Source organism: Phasianus colchicus, chromosome 19, assembly GCF_987193195.1.
Source record: "Phasianus colchicus chromosome 19, bPhaCol1.hap1.1, whole genome shotgun sequence".
In the NCBI taxonomy this organism is placed as follows: domain Eukaryota; kingdom Metazoa; phylum Chordata; class Aves; order Galliformes; family Phasianidae; genus Phasianus; species Phasianus colchicus.
Window position 1 is genome coordinate 8,615,608 of NC_143454.1, and position 16,113 is coordinate 8,631,720.

The 16,113-nt window shown below is 43.8% G+C and overlaps 1 protein-coding gene across 6 annotated transcripts in view; it reads right to left on the reverse strand.

The window, feature by feature from the left end:
* MED27 (mediator complex subunit 27) overlaps nucleotides 1-7,271 on the reverse strand; it is an 81,560-nt gene extending 74,289 nt beyond the window's left edge. For 3 of the 6 annotated variants that reach the window (XR_016458981.1, XM_031601761.2, XM_090121607.1), the window contains exons 1-2: nucleotides 6,814-7,271; nucleotides 4,155-4,299 (exon numbers count right to left, since the gene is read on the reverse strand). Coding sequence is in view for 4 of the 6 variants with exons in the window: in XM_031601761.2 (XP_031457621.2) it covers nucleotides 4,155-4,299; nucleotides 6,814-7,250 (582 nt within the window). In the remaining 2 variants the exon portion in view is untranslated. The remainder of the gene's footprint in view (nucleotides 1-4,154; nucleotides 4,300-6,813) is intronic. The other 3 variants (XR_016458982.1, XM_090121608.1, XM_031601760.2) reach the window with 2 other exon arrangements.
* Nucleotides 7,272-16,113: the final 8,842 nt, after the last annotated feature.

Sequence of the window (16,113 nt, forward strand, 5' to 3'; positions counted from 1 at the left end):
CTGAGCATGAACTACTTGGCAGCACCTCCTAAGAGAGGGGGAATCTATAGAACACCCACCCAGCTCGATGAGCACAGAGCATGCTGTACACGTGCTGCTCCACTGCAGTCAAAGGGAATGAACACCTTAACAGACAATGCCTCAGGCATGCACAGGGCGAGGGGATACAAATGCTCTGCCAAGGGCAAAGAGGGTGAATAAATATACACTACAGGCAATAAATAACCTCGTTAAAGCAAAGTTCTTCCATACTGAAAGCATCAGTTCAAACTCCTGGATTCCAAAACCCTGCATCTACCCTAACTGCTAGTATTACTGCAGCTGGATCAGACAGCCACAGCAACAAGCTCATTAAGTGTTTCATATCTGGGCTACGTACATTATATTGCTTTAATCCCATCATCAATAATTACACTCTTGCTCAGAAAACCCTTTATTTCCCTTATAATTTCCCTTGACTTCTATCAGAATGGCAGGAGGCAGCTGGCAGCAGAAGTCAGCATCACCACACAAGGCAGTAGAGTAAGCAAGACCAGGGCTCACACCAGCCAGGATCCCTTCCTACTGCCACCTCAGACATAACTCAGCACAGAACTCCTTCGTCATGTTACCCATACAGAACAACAGCTCCATTCTGCCTCATCTCACATTGTTATCTTCAGCATCAGAGGGCACATAAAGATCCTTCTGAGCAACAGTACCTCAATCACGAGGAAGAAAATGTCATTTCTTAAATAAAATTGTGGAGGAGGAAAAGAAATAAATCTATGAAGACCTGTTCCAAGGCTACGATGTGCTTCTGCACACCCCAAAGCCACAGTAACTTACCTGCATGATTTCTACAAAAGCAAAGACAAAACCACTTAGCTCTTGCACTCAGATCACTTTAAACTTTCCATGTTTATGTCAGCACTGGTTTTTAAGCTCTGTTAAACACCTGGAAAAGAAAAGTTGTACAGCTGCTTGTATGTATACTTAAAGCACTTCACAAGCTGTTGAGTTCCCAAACAGCTGCTTCTATTACACGAATGACTTCACCATCTGCAAAACTATTGGATAAACTACAGTGAGTAAATATCAGGATAGCAGGTGCTAATAAATAATGAGAGCTGCCAGGATAACACAGTTCTGTAAGGAAAAGGTCTGTGAACATCATTTTCACTATAGTTCCCAACATGGCTACTTAATTCTAAAAGCTTGGCCGTGCATCCCACACCCAGCCAACAGCAGGTATTCATTTGACCAACATCAAAACAAAGCTTTTCATCTCAAGGAATAACTACTGCAACAGTTTGGCAGCACTGTTATCTAAAGGGCTCTGTGTGGATCATTTGGTAGTATTGGGTATTTGGAAGGCTACTGTTACCACGTCAACCAAGAACTGGCCAAGGCTGTTCCTTCCAAAGCAGATGTGCTGATACAAACAGACACAAAAATCTCAGCTTTAACCCAAGCAGACTATGACAGAGGATAACTTTGGAAATGCTGATTTACTTATTTTTTGAGATGCTCACTGTTTCAGGTCTCTAATTGTTCTTTCAGCTTTCAATAAAATAAATAATTAAAAAAGAATGCAGCAAAGCCTTTTTTTTTTTTTCCCCAAAAGGCATACAGTACTTTGATATACCAAACAACCATTCACTTCTCATGAGATAGCCCAGCTATTTTTACTGACCTTCCTTATTACAAGCTGCTTTACTACCACACTCCCACGCTTTAAGAATAAACAAGATGCACTGAAACACACAGTAGGAAGTGTGCATGTGTTCATTTCCCCTTTGTTTCATGGATGTCTTTTAGGAATTGCACCACAGCCCTGAAACTCTACTCCATCTATCCTTCCCTGGCAGCTGTGCAGCTACTCATGTCATAAGCAATGCATGAACAATCAGAGAGAGGAAAATGCCCTTATCTCAGCTCATCAAAAATACAAGCAAGCAAGCCACAAAGGGGTCACAAATTAAAAATTAAATGTGTATTGACACAACACCGCATCTAAATTCTCCCTGCCAAGCAACAGAAAACATCAGGCACAAGTAATAACAACAAAAGGTGGTCAAAAGAGGTAATGAAATATCACTTATTCAGGAAGTGTTTTTAACAATTAAAAATTAAGCAGCAACCTATACAAGCACCACGACAGCCCTCAAAGCTAATGGCAGTATCCTGCTGTTAATACCTCCAACACAGGTAACACATCTGCTGTCAGGAACAAAGGCAACCTCCTCCTGTCTGCTGGTTACTACAAACTTTAGAAAAGCAGCTAGTAAAATTCAGAATAACTATTAGGTCAAAAGTACTGAAATACAACTTCAGCAGTCTGTTTTACTTCTGTTATAGAACTAAAATAAAAGATAAATGAAAAGATGGAATCAACCTCCCAAGGGGAGGCTGTGGATGCTCCACCCCTGCAGGCATTCAAGGCCAGGCTGGATGTGGCTCTGGGCAGCCTGGTCTGCTGGTTGGCGACCTGCACATAGCAGGGGGTTGGAACTACATGATCATTGTGGTCCTTTTCAACTCAGGCCATTCTGTGATTCTAAAAGATACATTTAAATATACATGTGAGTGCACAGGATGCGAACACCTTTTGCTCTCTGACATCAGGAGCCGGTATTATATTAAAAAAAATATATACTTTCCAAGTCTCTGTAACACTCTTAATAAAATAACTCCGTTAGAATGACTCTACCAAAATTTTCATGATATCCTGAAGAAGCAACTTCACTGCATTATAAGTTTTCAAGCATAATGTGAAGTGGTTTTGCCTGAAAGTAGCAAACTAATTCTTCTTCAGTGCCAATAATTGGTTTGAGTAACAGCAAGAAAACTAAGCAAACAACACACATTTCTCAACCATTAAAACTCCGCTTCCCTGTCCCCTATTTGCCAACCAAGCCAAATTTCTTCTGGTGTTGAATTCTACTGATTGTAGCAGACATTAGCACACATTTGCATTCTGAAGAGCAGCCATACAGATACATTGTGGTATTCACACAAACATTACTACAGCGCTGTGTTTTAAATCTGACTAACATTAAATCAGCTGGCTTAGCTCATAACAAGGATTTGTCTACCAAGTTCTCATGCAGTCAGAAAGTCTTCCTTGCTCATGTACTGCAATAAATAATTTAGAGTTGTTTCTTTTAATGCCCCTGCTATTTTCAGATTTATTATTCTTGCTTCTTTCTGCTGCCTGGTACGCAGTTGTTAAGAGCTGCAGCTCTGGAATCTCTCACAAGTAACAACTGACAGGAATGAATCCATCTCTTACATTTTGTAGCAGATCAATAATGCTTCAAAATGATTTTTAAGGAGAATCTTAAAGACTAATTAGTTTCATTACTTCTATAAAAAGTAATACACGCATTGAAAAAAATTAGGATGGGAACAGGCAACCTGAAGCATAATGATGCTCAGATAGGGATTAATATTACTGCAATAATGCAATGTTTACTTATTGAATAAAATCAAATGTGAGGAAAGGGATATTTTTGACCCACCATGAGAACAATATGTTCAGAACAAATATATCTATCCAGTTTCTGTCCCTAGACATATTCAGCAAACAGAGTTTTTTCTCACCAGAAGAAAGTTTCTTTCAACAATTCATTTTTAAAAGCCCAACAATGTATGCTATCATTACCTACATTTTCTTTTTACATTACTTAAAAATATACTCAAATCCAGAGTTTCTTATTAAGTCAGGTGCACAGTGTTAACGACAGCAAATAGTACAGAAAGCCATCCGTACTTCTGATGATGACAACTTCCGTCTCAGCTTCCTTTCTAGAAGTAAGTTTGGTAGGGGATAAACTCAGGGTTCTTTGCTCAATCATCCCTCTGACTTCTGCTACCATCTTTACTGCCAGATACAATCTACTTAAGACAATGCTAAACAGCTAACTGGGAAACTACTTTTCGGCTTCAGCAGAATTAACACACCTCTCCGAAAAACAAGGGCCCAGCCTTGATGTTGCAGACAAGTCTCCTTAATTGCAACACAATTTTTACCCTTGACAGTACATCAGGGTACACATTGTGCTGACTGTTTATACTGTTTTGATGCTCTCAGATACTGAGAGGTCTAATGCATCACAGATCAGTCATTCCAGAGGAATATACAACTAAATTACACTGATGCATTCCGTTACCTTATTTGACCATTTGTAGGCTTGAAGAAGTTGGCTGTAAAGAGGCGTTTTGTCCTGAACAGGATCCAGGCTCAGCAGCCCGCTGTTGTGCAAAGGATGGTTCTCAGATGGTTTACCAACCAGATTGCTCAGACGCTCCAGCTCACTGAAATACACAGGAGTTTTTTTTAAGTGAGATTTGGAGATACACACAGCTGACTTGTGCAGTCCTCCTACAGAGACAGCAACCCCGTTTAAACTCTATTTTAATACCCACGAGTGTTTTAAATACTTGCCCAGTTTGATTAAAGAAATGTAATCACTGCCGTTACCCAAACAGTTTAGAGCGGTCTGTTAGTCATAAGCACACAGCTCTTAAGTAGAGAAAGTACAAACCAGGAGTCTGTAAGGGAGCCTGGAAAGAGTCAAACTATAGCACAACCTGCCTGCAAACACTTCCACCACCCAAGCCATTTTCTGAGCAAAGCACCCTTAGAAGCTACAGAACTGCGAGTTGAAGCACTGGCTGCAATACTGTAGGTTATCATAGAATTAACAAGCAAGCAGATGCCCTTTTATTTCATTAAAGCAGTAGAAATTAATACTGTCCTCATGTAAACATGCAGAAGAACTGGCATTGATCCTAACCCTGGAGATGGTCCTACAAAGTTTGTGGCTGCTCTAATCACATAGATGCATTCCAACCTCTCAGGGCAAGGAAGCATCTTCTGTTTCTCATGAGCAACAAGTACACCTGTAGAAGTGTATAAAACACTCAGCTATAGCATAAGTACCATTTTTCCATGGGAAAAAAAAGCTCACTGTGAAAATGATCTATTATTACTTCATACCTCATTTGTCAAACACTACATTTAATAATAACAAGAGTTAAGCATCTTTTCAAGTTTGCATTAATCAGCTGTAGAAGAAAGACTGGCTACTTTGCCCAGATATAAAGTGCAGTTTTTTCCAGAGACACAACTAATCAAGTGCCTTTCCCCTTGACATGTGAACTTAAATTCTACCCTGACTGAACTCCAGAACTTCCACTAAATCGAGAGCAGGACTCAGCTACTTACAAAAGGGTGATTTATGAAAATCTCGGTGAAAAAAAGTCCCAAATATCTCAGTTTGCATTTAATTAAATCAATAAAAAATAAACACCAGTGATTGGGAACTAAGTAAACTTCCCTACCACAAGAGTCTTCTTAATTAATCATCATTTCCTGAAGTATCCATGGCCTGCATTCTTTCTAAGTCTCTTGTGTTGGGAACACTTATATATATGCTTAATAATTTTTGATGCAGGTATACAGTAAAATAAACAAGAATAAACAAAATAATCATAGAATGGTCTGGGTTGAAAAGGACCACAATGATCATCCAGTTTCAACCCCCTGCTATGTGCAGGGTCGCCAACCACCAGACCAGGCTGCCCAGAGCCACATCCAGCCTGGCCTTGAATGCCTCTGGGGATGGGGCATCTAGTGATCAATAAATCCACTAATGCTGTGGAAAAGGGGGTGAAAAAGGAACTTCACGATGAAGCTACTCTCATATCATGTGTTAGGACAAGGACTAATTGCAAAGAGATGCTGAAGGACTGCACAGCACTGAAACACTGGATGAGAAACTGCAGTGTAAAGAAGTGTAACAGAGCACGTGCAAAAATACAGGTCAGAGCCTGTTGCTACCCATTATTGTTTAGAAGCAAGATGTTGGGGTTAGACTAGCTAGTACTTTAAAAATCTACTGATAAAGACAAGAAGGATGACCAAAGGGAGGGCACTGCTTCCATGCTGGGAACAATGAGGCCTCTTCTAGCAGGACAAGGGGAAATGGTTTTAAGTTGAGGGAGGGAAGATTTAGGTTGGACGTCAGGGTGAAGTTCTTTACAGAGAGAGTGGTGAGGTGCTGGAACAGCTGCCCAGAGAGGTTGTAGATGCCCCGTCCATCCCTGGAGGTGTTCAAGGCCAGATTGGATGGGGCCCTGGGCAGCCTGGTCTAGTATTAAATGTGGAGGTTGGTGGCCCTGCATGTGGCAGGGGGGTTGGAGATTCATGATCCTTGAGGTCCCTTCCAACCCTGGCCATTCTGTGATTCTTCAACTAGAAAACAATAACACCAAAGGGATACAACAGGAGCCCATTAAGCTGTGAGCAACATCATTCATAAAAATAATTAATCGTTTTCTTTCCTAACTGAAGGGAACAGGTAGGCAACAGGTGACATTCACTGAGCACAGACAGGAACACTGCAGCCTGAGCCCTTTGGGGGCTGCACAGCCCAGCTCTTCCCACCAACGCTTCTGAAACGTACCAGCCTGCACTGAACAGCCACGGTTTCGCAGGTTAACCTCCCAGCTTCTGTACAGCTTCACATCACCTGGATGCTATGATTACTCAGAGCCCCAAACACCCCCGCTTCTCGTTTTAACACAAACCTCAAGAAAACAGAAGAAAATCCTCCCGCCCTCCACGCCACACAGCTGGGCACGGCGCCTCGCAGCCAGCTCGCTTTGCTTACGACATAAACCACACAGAGGCGACCACCACGAGCAGCTCTCCTCCCTCCGGAGCGAAGCACCCAGGAGAGGCACCGCTGCTTTTGCGAACAGCCAAAAACCCGCCCTGCCCTCACAGCCGCCCGGCCCAGCCGCGCTCCCACGGCCGCCGCTCACCCCAAGTCCCGGCTGACGGAGTGCAGGCTCTCCTGGAAGGCGGCCACGAAACCCTTCTCTCGCCCTTCCAAGGTCTCCTTGTTCCGCATCCCATCCTTCAGGCAGTCGAAGACCCGCGTCACGCTGGAACGCAGCGCCTGGATGGCGGCGATGGCTTGGGAGAAGGCCTCCAGGTTCACCCCGGGGCTCAGCACCCCGTCCGCCATCTTGGCCCGCCCGGCTCCCTCCCTGCGGCGGCCGGCAGCGGCGCGGCAGCGCGGGGCACGCTGGGAAATGTAGTCCGGCAGCGGCGCGGGGCATTCTGGGAAGTCCTCCTTGCCCCGGGTGGGTTGGGGGCGCTTTCTGAGCCTTTTTGTATCGCCTGGTCGAAACAAGCAGCTGAGGAAACGTTGGTGGGCAGCAACCGGGGCAAAAGGCGTGAATGTTGGCGAACGCATCTCTGAAATACCCGTCTTCTTCCTCAAAACGCTCGTTTTTCCTACCCAATTGCTCTCTTCTCATCTGTTTCCCCAGTTCTCTGCTAGCAGCATCCTAGCTAGCTCAGGTGCTGGGGGTCATTGTCCTCCTTTCGACATTCTGGTTGGATTTCTGCAGGCACAGGGACAGAAATAAAAGCATTTAAAATCACAGGGTTGAAAAGGACCACGACGCTCATCTAGTTTCAACCCTCTGCTATGTGCAGGTCACCAACCAGCAGCCCAGGCTGCCCAGAGCCACATCCAGCCTGGCCTTGAATGCCTGCAGGGATGGGGCATCCACAGCCTCCTTGGGCAACCTGTTCCAGTGCATCACCCTCTGAGTGCAAAACTTCCTCCTAATAACCAACCTAAACCTCCCCTGTCTCAGTTTGAAACCATTCTCCCTTGTCCTATCACTGCCCCATCCTGCTGCTGCAGCTGCAGGGCTGCCTCTATCTGCCCTACACCCATGAACAGGTGCTCTTCAGTCAACAGGGTGAGGACCCAGCCTTAATTATCTGATGTTTGCAAAGCCCTGTGGGGTTTGGAAGTGCGAGCGCTGTGCTAATAAGCACTGCTGGTTTGATTTTATGGCAGCTGCTGGTGCTTCTGATGCAACCACCAGCCCTTGGCTGAGATTGGTGTTTTCTCAGTTTCTAGAATAAATAACAACCCCTCTCCCGTACAGGTATTAATTAAATTCGGCAAGCACAATTCGCACAGATTCTTTACTCGGAGATGTTTTATGCTTTTTTTTTTTTTAAATATGTAAAATGGAAATGAGCCTGCCAAGGAACAGCAGAGGTGTCAGTGGCCAAGTGAAGCGAGGCTTTGCTTCCTGCTCAGTGACACTTTCCTGTCTATCATCCCATGGATTCTGAAAATCACATCTGATCAATTAAACGTTCCCAGACGACATGCAAGTTACTGACCAGTGAAACCCTATTACTTTGCATAAAAGTCAGGCAAATGAAATGGATATGCTTCTTTGGCTCTGATCTAAATAATGCTCTCCTATCTCGGCACAGAGTTAAAGCAGAACTGGAAGCAATATGGTCTGAAGCAATACAGCTCAGCCCACGTAAGCAGTGAAATGTATAGTGCTGTACTGCAGAGAATCGGCAATGGATTGAGCCTGTGTCTCCTTTCAGAAATGAGGAGTCAAGTTCTTCAGCCCAAACTCCCTTTTCCTCTTATTTCTCCTCCTCATTTGCCACCAATAGAAGCAGAAGTCTGCATAGTTTGGTGTGCTTGTTTTTAAGGCATGCTTTGCCTAAGCTGCACACTGCTTCTTCTTTTCCCCCTCAAGAAGTAATCCTTGTGTGCCATCTTACCCCTACCAATGCAGTAATTCCATCTTCACTAGAGGTGTATCCAAAGCTGGCATTACAGAAAGCCAAAGTACCTCCTTTTGCCTTAATATCACTAGTGACACATAGAACGAAAATCCAACTGGTGTTCAAAATGTGCACTGCTCCTTCCTATCTGACAGCTGTTGAGTGGGCACCTGCAAAAAATGATGTGGGTGGCCTTGCCTGGACACATACCCACATCTGAAAAGCATCAGAACTGACACTCTTTAAAGCCTTCAACAGAAGTTTCAGGACCTGGTGATCTCCCTGCAATTAATTAATTAATTAATTAAGCCTATGGGCCACATCCACACTGGGGCGTAGAGATGCAACCAGCAGCTGCAGGTCTGGAGCAGCCTGCTCTGTTATTGCAGCATTCTGACCAGCCTAATGCATGCTACCTCTCAGCACTGCTAATCAGCTTTGGCAGCCTGCTATGCCAATGTGATTACACTGCAGCTAGCCCAGTTACCTCCACACACTGCTGCTCCGTGCCATGTGGACAGGCTAAGAGATGGGATGGAGCACACTGCAGCTTTCTGCCAGTTACTGGATGTGTTTTGTGGCTAGAGACAGAGCTGAATGCTGGGTGCTGCCTGCCTGGTAGTGTTTGTAAGCTCTGAACTCACGTGGAGAGGTGTGAGGTGGTAGAGGGAAAGAGGTAACAATCCACAGCAGAGCTGCATGCAGCTTGACAAGTAAAGCACGCTTCTCTCAAGAAGCAAAAATTTGTCTGGGGAAGATGTAATTAAGATGAACCTTTCACACCAAAGTACATGATGGCACTCATATGGCAGCTACTAGGAATTAAGTGGGCTGTAATTAATCAGCAACACCAAAGAACTGGGATGCTTTCTAAATCCTTTCAGAAGCACTGTAAGCCATTTGTTAGGGAAGAAAGGGCCCAATTAGAAAAGCATTCGCATTTAAAAAGAAATAATTTAGTTGCCAGGAGAGAAAACTAATGATCACTACTGAGTTTCATAGCAAGTGCAGGTAGCCTCCCGTTAAATGCCTGGACAAGACAAATAAGCACTGCAATAAATATTGCAATGTATGTAATAAATGACATCGTAAGAAACGATCTTCATCTTCCTCTGAAATAGATAAATGCTGATCTTCATTCCGTGGCAATCTGGACTGATACCCACCAGCAGGGCCCCTTCATTTCTTCATGCTTCGTCGCTACAATCTTGACAGCCTTTCAGATAAATGTAATAAACGGATATGGGTTTTTTGTTCAAATAATTGTGAGGCTCAATAACACCGTTAGTCAAATGTTCTCGCAATTTTTCCATCCATTTCTTTCAGGATTTCAGCCTTCAGTTTGCCACGGAGCGTACCGTCTCAAAGCAGAGAAGCTGTGGGGTTATGAACCCATGTCTGAGGCTTCTTCCTGGAGAAAAGAATGCATCCTACCTGCTTCTAGACAGTGTGAGGATGGCAAAGATACTTCTAGGAGCCTTCATCCTCAGTGCCATTTCCTATTGCTCCCTGAATCAGAATCTCCCACTATAGCCAAGAGCAGTGAGTGAAAACCTTCTGCCAGAACAAAGAGTGAAACAGCAAGCAGTGCTGACAATAATGTGCTTATCATCACTTTTCCTGAGGGGTGATTGGAGTTAGCTCAGAACTGTTTCAGGCTCTCAGGAGACGTAGCTCCTGTTAGAAATGATCTTTCCTCCCAACACAGTGTGTGAAAAGCACACCTGGAGGCTTTCCAGTCTCCTTAGGGGTCACTGCAAGTGTAGGAATCACACTTTTGGGGTGGCTGGTCAGCTCCTTGACTAGCATCTTCTTTCCATCTGTGATTATAGAGCATCCACATCACACACACAGCAGATTTGTCATCAGAGCTGCTAAGAACTGGATGGATGACGACTCTCAATTTCCCTTTTGTCTGATGAAACCAGCACCCTTGATATCAGTTTTAAGGTGATTCAGAGAGATTTGCTGCTCTTCTGTGCTGTGTCTGGAGTTTCAGCCTCCAGGGAAGTCAACCCAGCACCTTATCCCAGCACTGAATTTGCATGAGGAGTGTAAAGCTAAACACAAAAAGCAAACCATACCCAGCAGAACTCATGATGTATGTTATGCATGTAGAAAATCCGTCCCAAAATATGTCACATTTTACTTGCAAAAATAAAAAGATGCTGTTCTGTTCTGCAGAGGAATATACTCAGCCCCTTCTTCAAGCATTCAGTGATCAAGTGTGGAGTCTGATGTAAAACCAAACGGGAAGAAACTATCATTATTTAAAGGCTACGTAACTGCTTAAAATTAGAGCTGTGAAGGCATCGAAAAATACCAGAAATCACAGATGGTTTGCAGATAAATTCACATTGCATTTAGTCCACTCAACATCTAAAAAAAAACCCCATGCTTTTGCCTTGCTGTTCAGTCTAACTGTTCATGCTTGCTCAAAACATACTTCTGTCTTTAAATTGGGCTTTGAGTCATGTTCTGTTGCCCTATACATTCGGATCCCAGTCACTCCAGAAATCTGCACATGTATTTTTAAATGAGGCAGTTAAAATTTAATCTATTTTGCACATTTTCAAAATGACAACTATCCAAAGCAGGTTAAATAAGACATCAGCAGGGACAAAAGAGCAGCAAGAACAGCCACGTAGCTCTGCATTATGCAAGTGTCTGAGACACAATGACCCAGTTGCTGCTTCTTTCTTCCATTGATGATTCTGCAGCATCAGAATCAGTTAAACTTGTTTTCTCTACCTGAGGACTGCAGGATAAAGCATTTACATCATTCTGGGATCGTCCTTAATTCTGTGAATTGTCTGGTTTAATCCCACTTGCATTTTATTTTTCTTTAATTATAATTGCTGGGCTGTACTTCTGAATATTCTATCTTATCCCTCAGGATTTCTGTCTGACACTGGTTCACTCTGCTTCCCTTACCACAGAGGGCCAGTATTTGGCACAGCCATTCTAGCTTCACTGCCCAGCAAGGGTCAGCAGAATTTGGATACGATGCTTTAATTCCGCCTTTACGAGTTCCTTGCATAACCCTTGAGTTAGGGTTTTGCAGTAGGGAAGGAGAAGCTTGAAACATGGTGGTTATTCCATACGTGGTTGGGCACATTCACTAGATATAGCATGTCTTTGAAGAGGTGTAGCCATGTGTCTGCTCCCATGATGTACGATGAAGTCCATCACACAATATGTGGTCATTCTTGGCAGGACCAAACTCTTCACATACAACTGAGACAAGCAGAGGTTGCTTTCCCCCAGTCTCTGGGGGTACAATCATGTTCAAAGTGTTCCAAAGATCCCAATTGGTAAATATTATCTGGGAGGAGCCTTGCTATGGCAATGAGACCTGATATGAATCAAGCACGATTTTTGCTATCATCAGCTTTATTGCTTCTAAATACAAATGCAGCATGCCAGGCAACCATCCTGCCCAGCTCTGAGCTCAGCTTTCTCCATTCCACCAGCCACACGCCAAGAGCCATTTGTTCCAGTACTTGTCATAAAAGCCAAGAGATTTCTCCTAACTCTTCATCCTAATTAAGCTACTTGCTGGCTTTCATAAACACCTCTCCATCAACCAATCAATCTCAGCATGATTTTTAACAGATGAAACTGGGCTGAACTGCCTTGAAAGCATCAGCTACCCTGCAACAAAGGCTTGTTCTCTACTCTTCAGCTTTAGTTACATTCCTCCTTTAATTTCTTCTCCAGCTGCAAGAGAGAGAGGCCAACAACAGAGATAAAACTTCAGTCAAACGTGTTTAAAACTGAACACTCCCCTCCTTTTGGCAGCGTGAGCTTACACACACACTGCAGTCACACTGCTTGTGTCGCATGGGCAGGGAAGGAGCAGAGCCACGTGTGATCAGCAGATCCAGCACAAGTTGGATTTTTTTTTCCTGACACTGTTATCCAAAAAAAGACTTTGCTTTTTTCTCGGGCCAATATGGTAAATGGTGTCCAGTTAGCTGAGGAAAAGGTCAGAGGCATTTTAAAGTAAAGAAAGGCCATTTCTGTCAGCTGAATGCAATTCAGAGTGATATATTATCCCCGAAGGAACAAGAGAAGAAAAATCCTTATTTGCTTTATTTCTGCATATTCTGCTCACAGCTACCTTGCTGCATTCCTTCTGTGGAACTGAGCTATGTTTTCAAGCAGAAAGCAGTCAGTCCTTCCTAAAACAAGAGAGACGTTGCCTAAACAGACAATCATCCCCTGGAATTTGCAGGTCTGATTCCATACTTCAGTATTTAAGGTCTCAAAATAAATAAATAAAAGTGACATCCATCTTCCTTCTTAAAAAAAAAAAAAAGAAAGAAAAAAAGACCAAACGAAAAGATTCTGCTTCTATCTGGAGATTATTTAGTGCTCTGCTATTGACATGGTGTCTATTGAAAGATTTAAAGATAAAAATGCAGTGCATTCAAGCAGTGATCGTTTTTCATCGTCACTTAGTGGCAGTGCAGCCTGCAGTCAATTGCAGCTGATTTATCTTTTCTGATATTGATTGTGTGTGGGGCTTTGCTGTGCACAGGCACCTGGCTCAGTCTGTGCCGAACTGCTGCAAGAAATGCAAAAGGAGAAGGCAAGAGTTGAGCCAAGCAATCTTATTTTCATTCTAAATTGCTTAATTATTTCCTTTAAAGTGATGAGATAAACTGCTAGAAAGTAATTTGCTTATGGACACTAGGCATTTCCTGCCAGGAAAAGGGAGCAGCAGACAACAGAGTTTCCCTGTGTAGCTCAGTCTACAGAGTGTTATGGGAACTGGGCTTAAGGCACCAGATATCAATGAAAACCTCAGGTATCAGAAACAGATCTTTTGCATATTTGCATAAAGTTCCAGTAGTAATTGGACAGATCAATATGATGGTGTAGCAACTGGACAGATCATTATGATGGGAAAGGCATTGCACCACAGGTGTAACGATGGAAGGACCTGCACAATAGAAAGATGCTATAAAGGAAGGGAAGAAGATTGCTCACCCATATCAGAAAATTCCAGGTTTGCAGGGGAAAGCCTCACCAAGGAAGGATCTCCAGAAAGAGAACCCACCCCAGTGGCATTCAGCCCTTATATGAGGTCTAAGAGAGGAGCAGCCAGGTTCCACCTCTTCTGGTCTCACACCAGAATTTGGGGTAAGAATTGCCTTCACCTGTGCTGCCATGGCTGACCCGGTCCTTTCCCCAGGTGCTCCATCAGTGTTTCAGGCTGTGACTCAACAGTTCCCATACAGTGCCACTCAGGTCCCAAAGTTCCCATAATCTCCTGTAGCAAAGCTGCTCTCGTGTGCTCTCACGAGGATGCTTGTGACATCACGGAAAGATTCCCTTTGTCTTCTGAATGTCAGAAGGCAAACGGCTGAGAATTGAAAGTATTATCAGGAGGGTTTGAACGCTCCAATTCCAAAACTCCATGCACGATTTTTATATGTATGAAAGAAGAATTAATTCTGGTCACCTTCTGAGCTTAGAGTGAAGCTGGAAAAAATACAAATTAAAAAAAAAATAAAATCCCAAACCACACAACATTGAGATGCGAGGCGGGACCTGCTTGTTCACAAACAGCGCTGTGTTGGAACCCAGACTCCTGTCTCAAGCACGTCTGCTATTTTAAACAGAGCCAGATTTCTATAGATGCCCTTCTACACTAAAGCCAAACCCAGCGGTAAGTGCTGATACAGGGGCTGTGAATGTGATGACTGAATAATGCTTGCGGGAATCCTTAAGAGACCCAGAAAGCTTTCTCCAGAAGCTGTCATGCACATCCCTGATGGATCACAGCTCACAAACCATAAATGCACTTAATGTGGGGAGCAGTCAAGACCAGGTCTCCAGCTTCCTACAGCAATTGCTCTGTTATGGAGTGAAAAGGCACATTTGTGCTGTTTCTCTTACCAGAAACCAGCTGAAATGTGACCCAGACACCTTTAAAGCATCTGCGTATCAGCCTCCAGTATGAAGGCAGGAAAAGAAGCATGCAAAGGACTGAATGAGCAGACCATGCAGCCTCAGCTCTGCATGCAGCTTCCTCATCCAAGTCGTGTCAGTGAGCAGGGAGGCAGTGCTTTGTGTGCTCCCTGGAATCCTACTAGCTAGTAAGAGAAGCACAGAAATCCTGTTTTTGTCTTTTATTCCCGTGTGATTGGACGTTTCTTCTTGAAACCTCTGTTAAATACCATGCTAAATATAGCAAAAGCTGGAGCAAAGAAGAGCTAAACTGAATTGTAGGAGGAAAGGACCTTCTCAGAGTTTCACCTGGACGTAGATCTCCATGGCACAGCATTAACAACCACATATCCAATAAAGGAACACAACCCAGCACAGGAGCAGTGGGACACGATGTCATTCAGGTCAATACTATTCATTCCAGAGTTGCACCAGACCTTCGTGTCACTGTCATTGATCCACAGTCCCTGTGGTGGCTTTGGGCACTCCCTCTCTGAGCGCTGCCTATGAAGCCTATGGATCATAGGCAAGCTCTGGGCATTTCTTCAAAAAAGCAAACCTATTTAATTCCTTGTGCTCCCTGCTTTTTCCTCCCACTCCTGCTGGGGAGACCCAGCTGATGAATTCATAGCACAGCAAACATTAAGACTTGTCTGCAGGAAACACCTCCAACTGAAAAGTGCATCCCTTATCCTAGAGACAGCGACTTAACCAAAACCAAGCAAGCTGAACAAGTAAAACACACACGCACAAGTTCACCCCAAGCATGAACTTCAAGATGTTCTCTCCTTCCCAGTTAATCATGTGCTGCTGAGGTTCATTTTCTAATCACTTCTGTAAAAGCCAATCTTCTCACAGAGACCTCATCTCTTTATGTTCCTCTGCTGCAAGCTCTGACTGATCCGAAACCTTTTGATTAATCATCTCTTAACAGATTTATCAATCTGTTCTCAAGCCTGTACACAGGAGCATACATGTTCAGCAGAGATTTCTTCTATAACTTGATCTGCTACACTATTTTGGAGAACCGTTTCAAGTCGTGCCAGCTAACTCCTGCTATTTGCAGACATGGGAGGTGGGATTGTACAGCGTGAAGGTTTGCCAAGGTAGCTATATGAGTATACTAGCAACAGGAGATTTCTTCTCCTGCAGCTCATTCTGGTCCTTCGAATATACTGTACTAGCAGAAGGACTTCCACTGCATCAGCAGAAGGGTTTTGTTGGTAGGACATTACTTTCACTCTTTGCAATGCAAGCCAGAATAGCAACGATAACACAGCTTACAACCAGGAGTCGTCGTTTCCTCCTCAGTATTCACAGCTGCCAGAAGAAGAATCTGGTCACCGCCTTCGAGAATAAAGAGTGGCTGAACTCTGCCTCCAAAAATAACCCACACTTGTCATCCATTCTCTATTCTTTTTCTTGCAAGGCTTTCCTGCACAGATAACAACATTAAACAAATTAGCAAATTACTCCCTCTGCAAGAGCTGGGTCGGATTTCACCATTAGAGGAGTCCTCTTTCTGCTTGGGTGAAAAGAAATCCGCA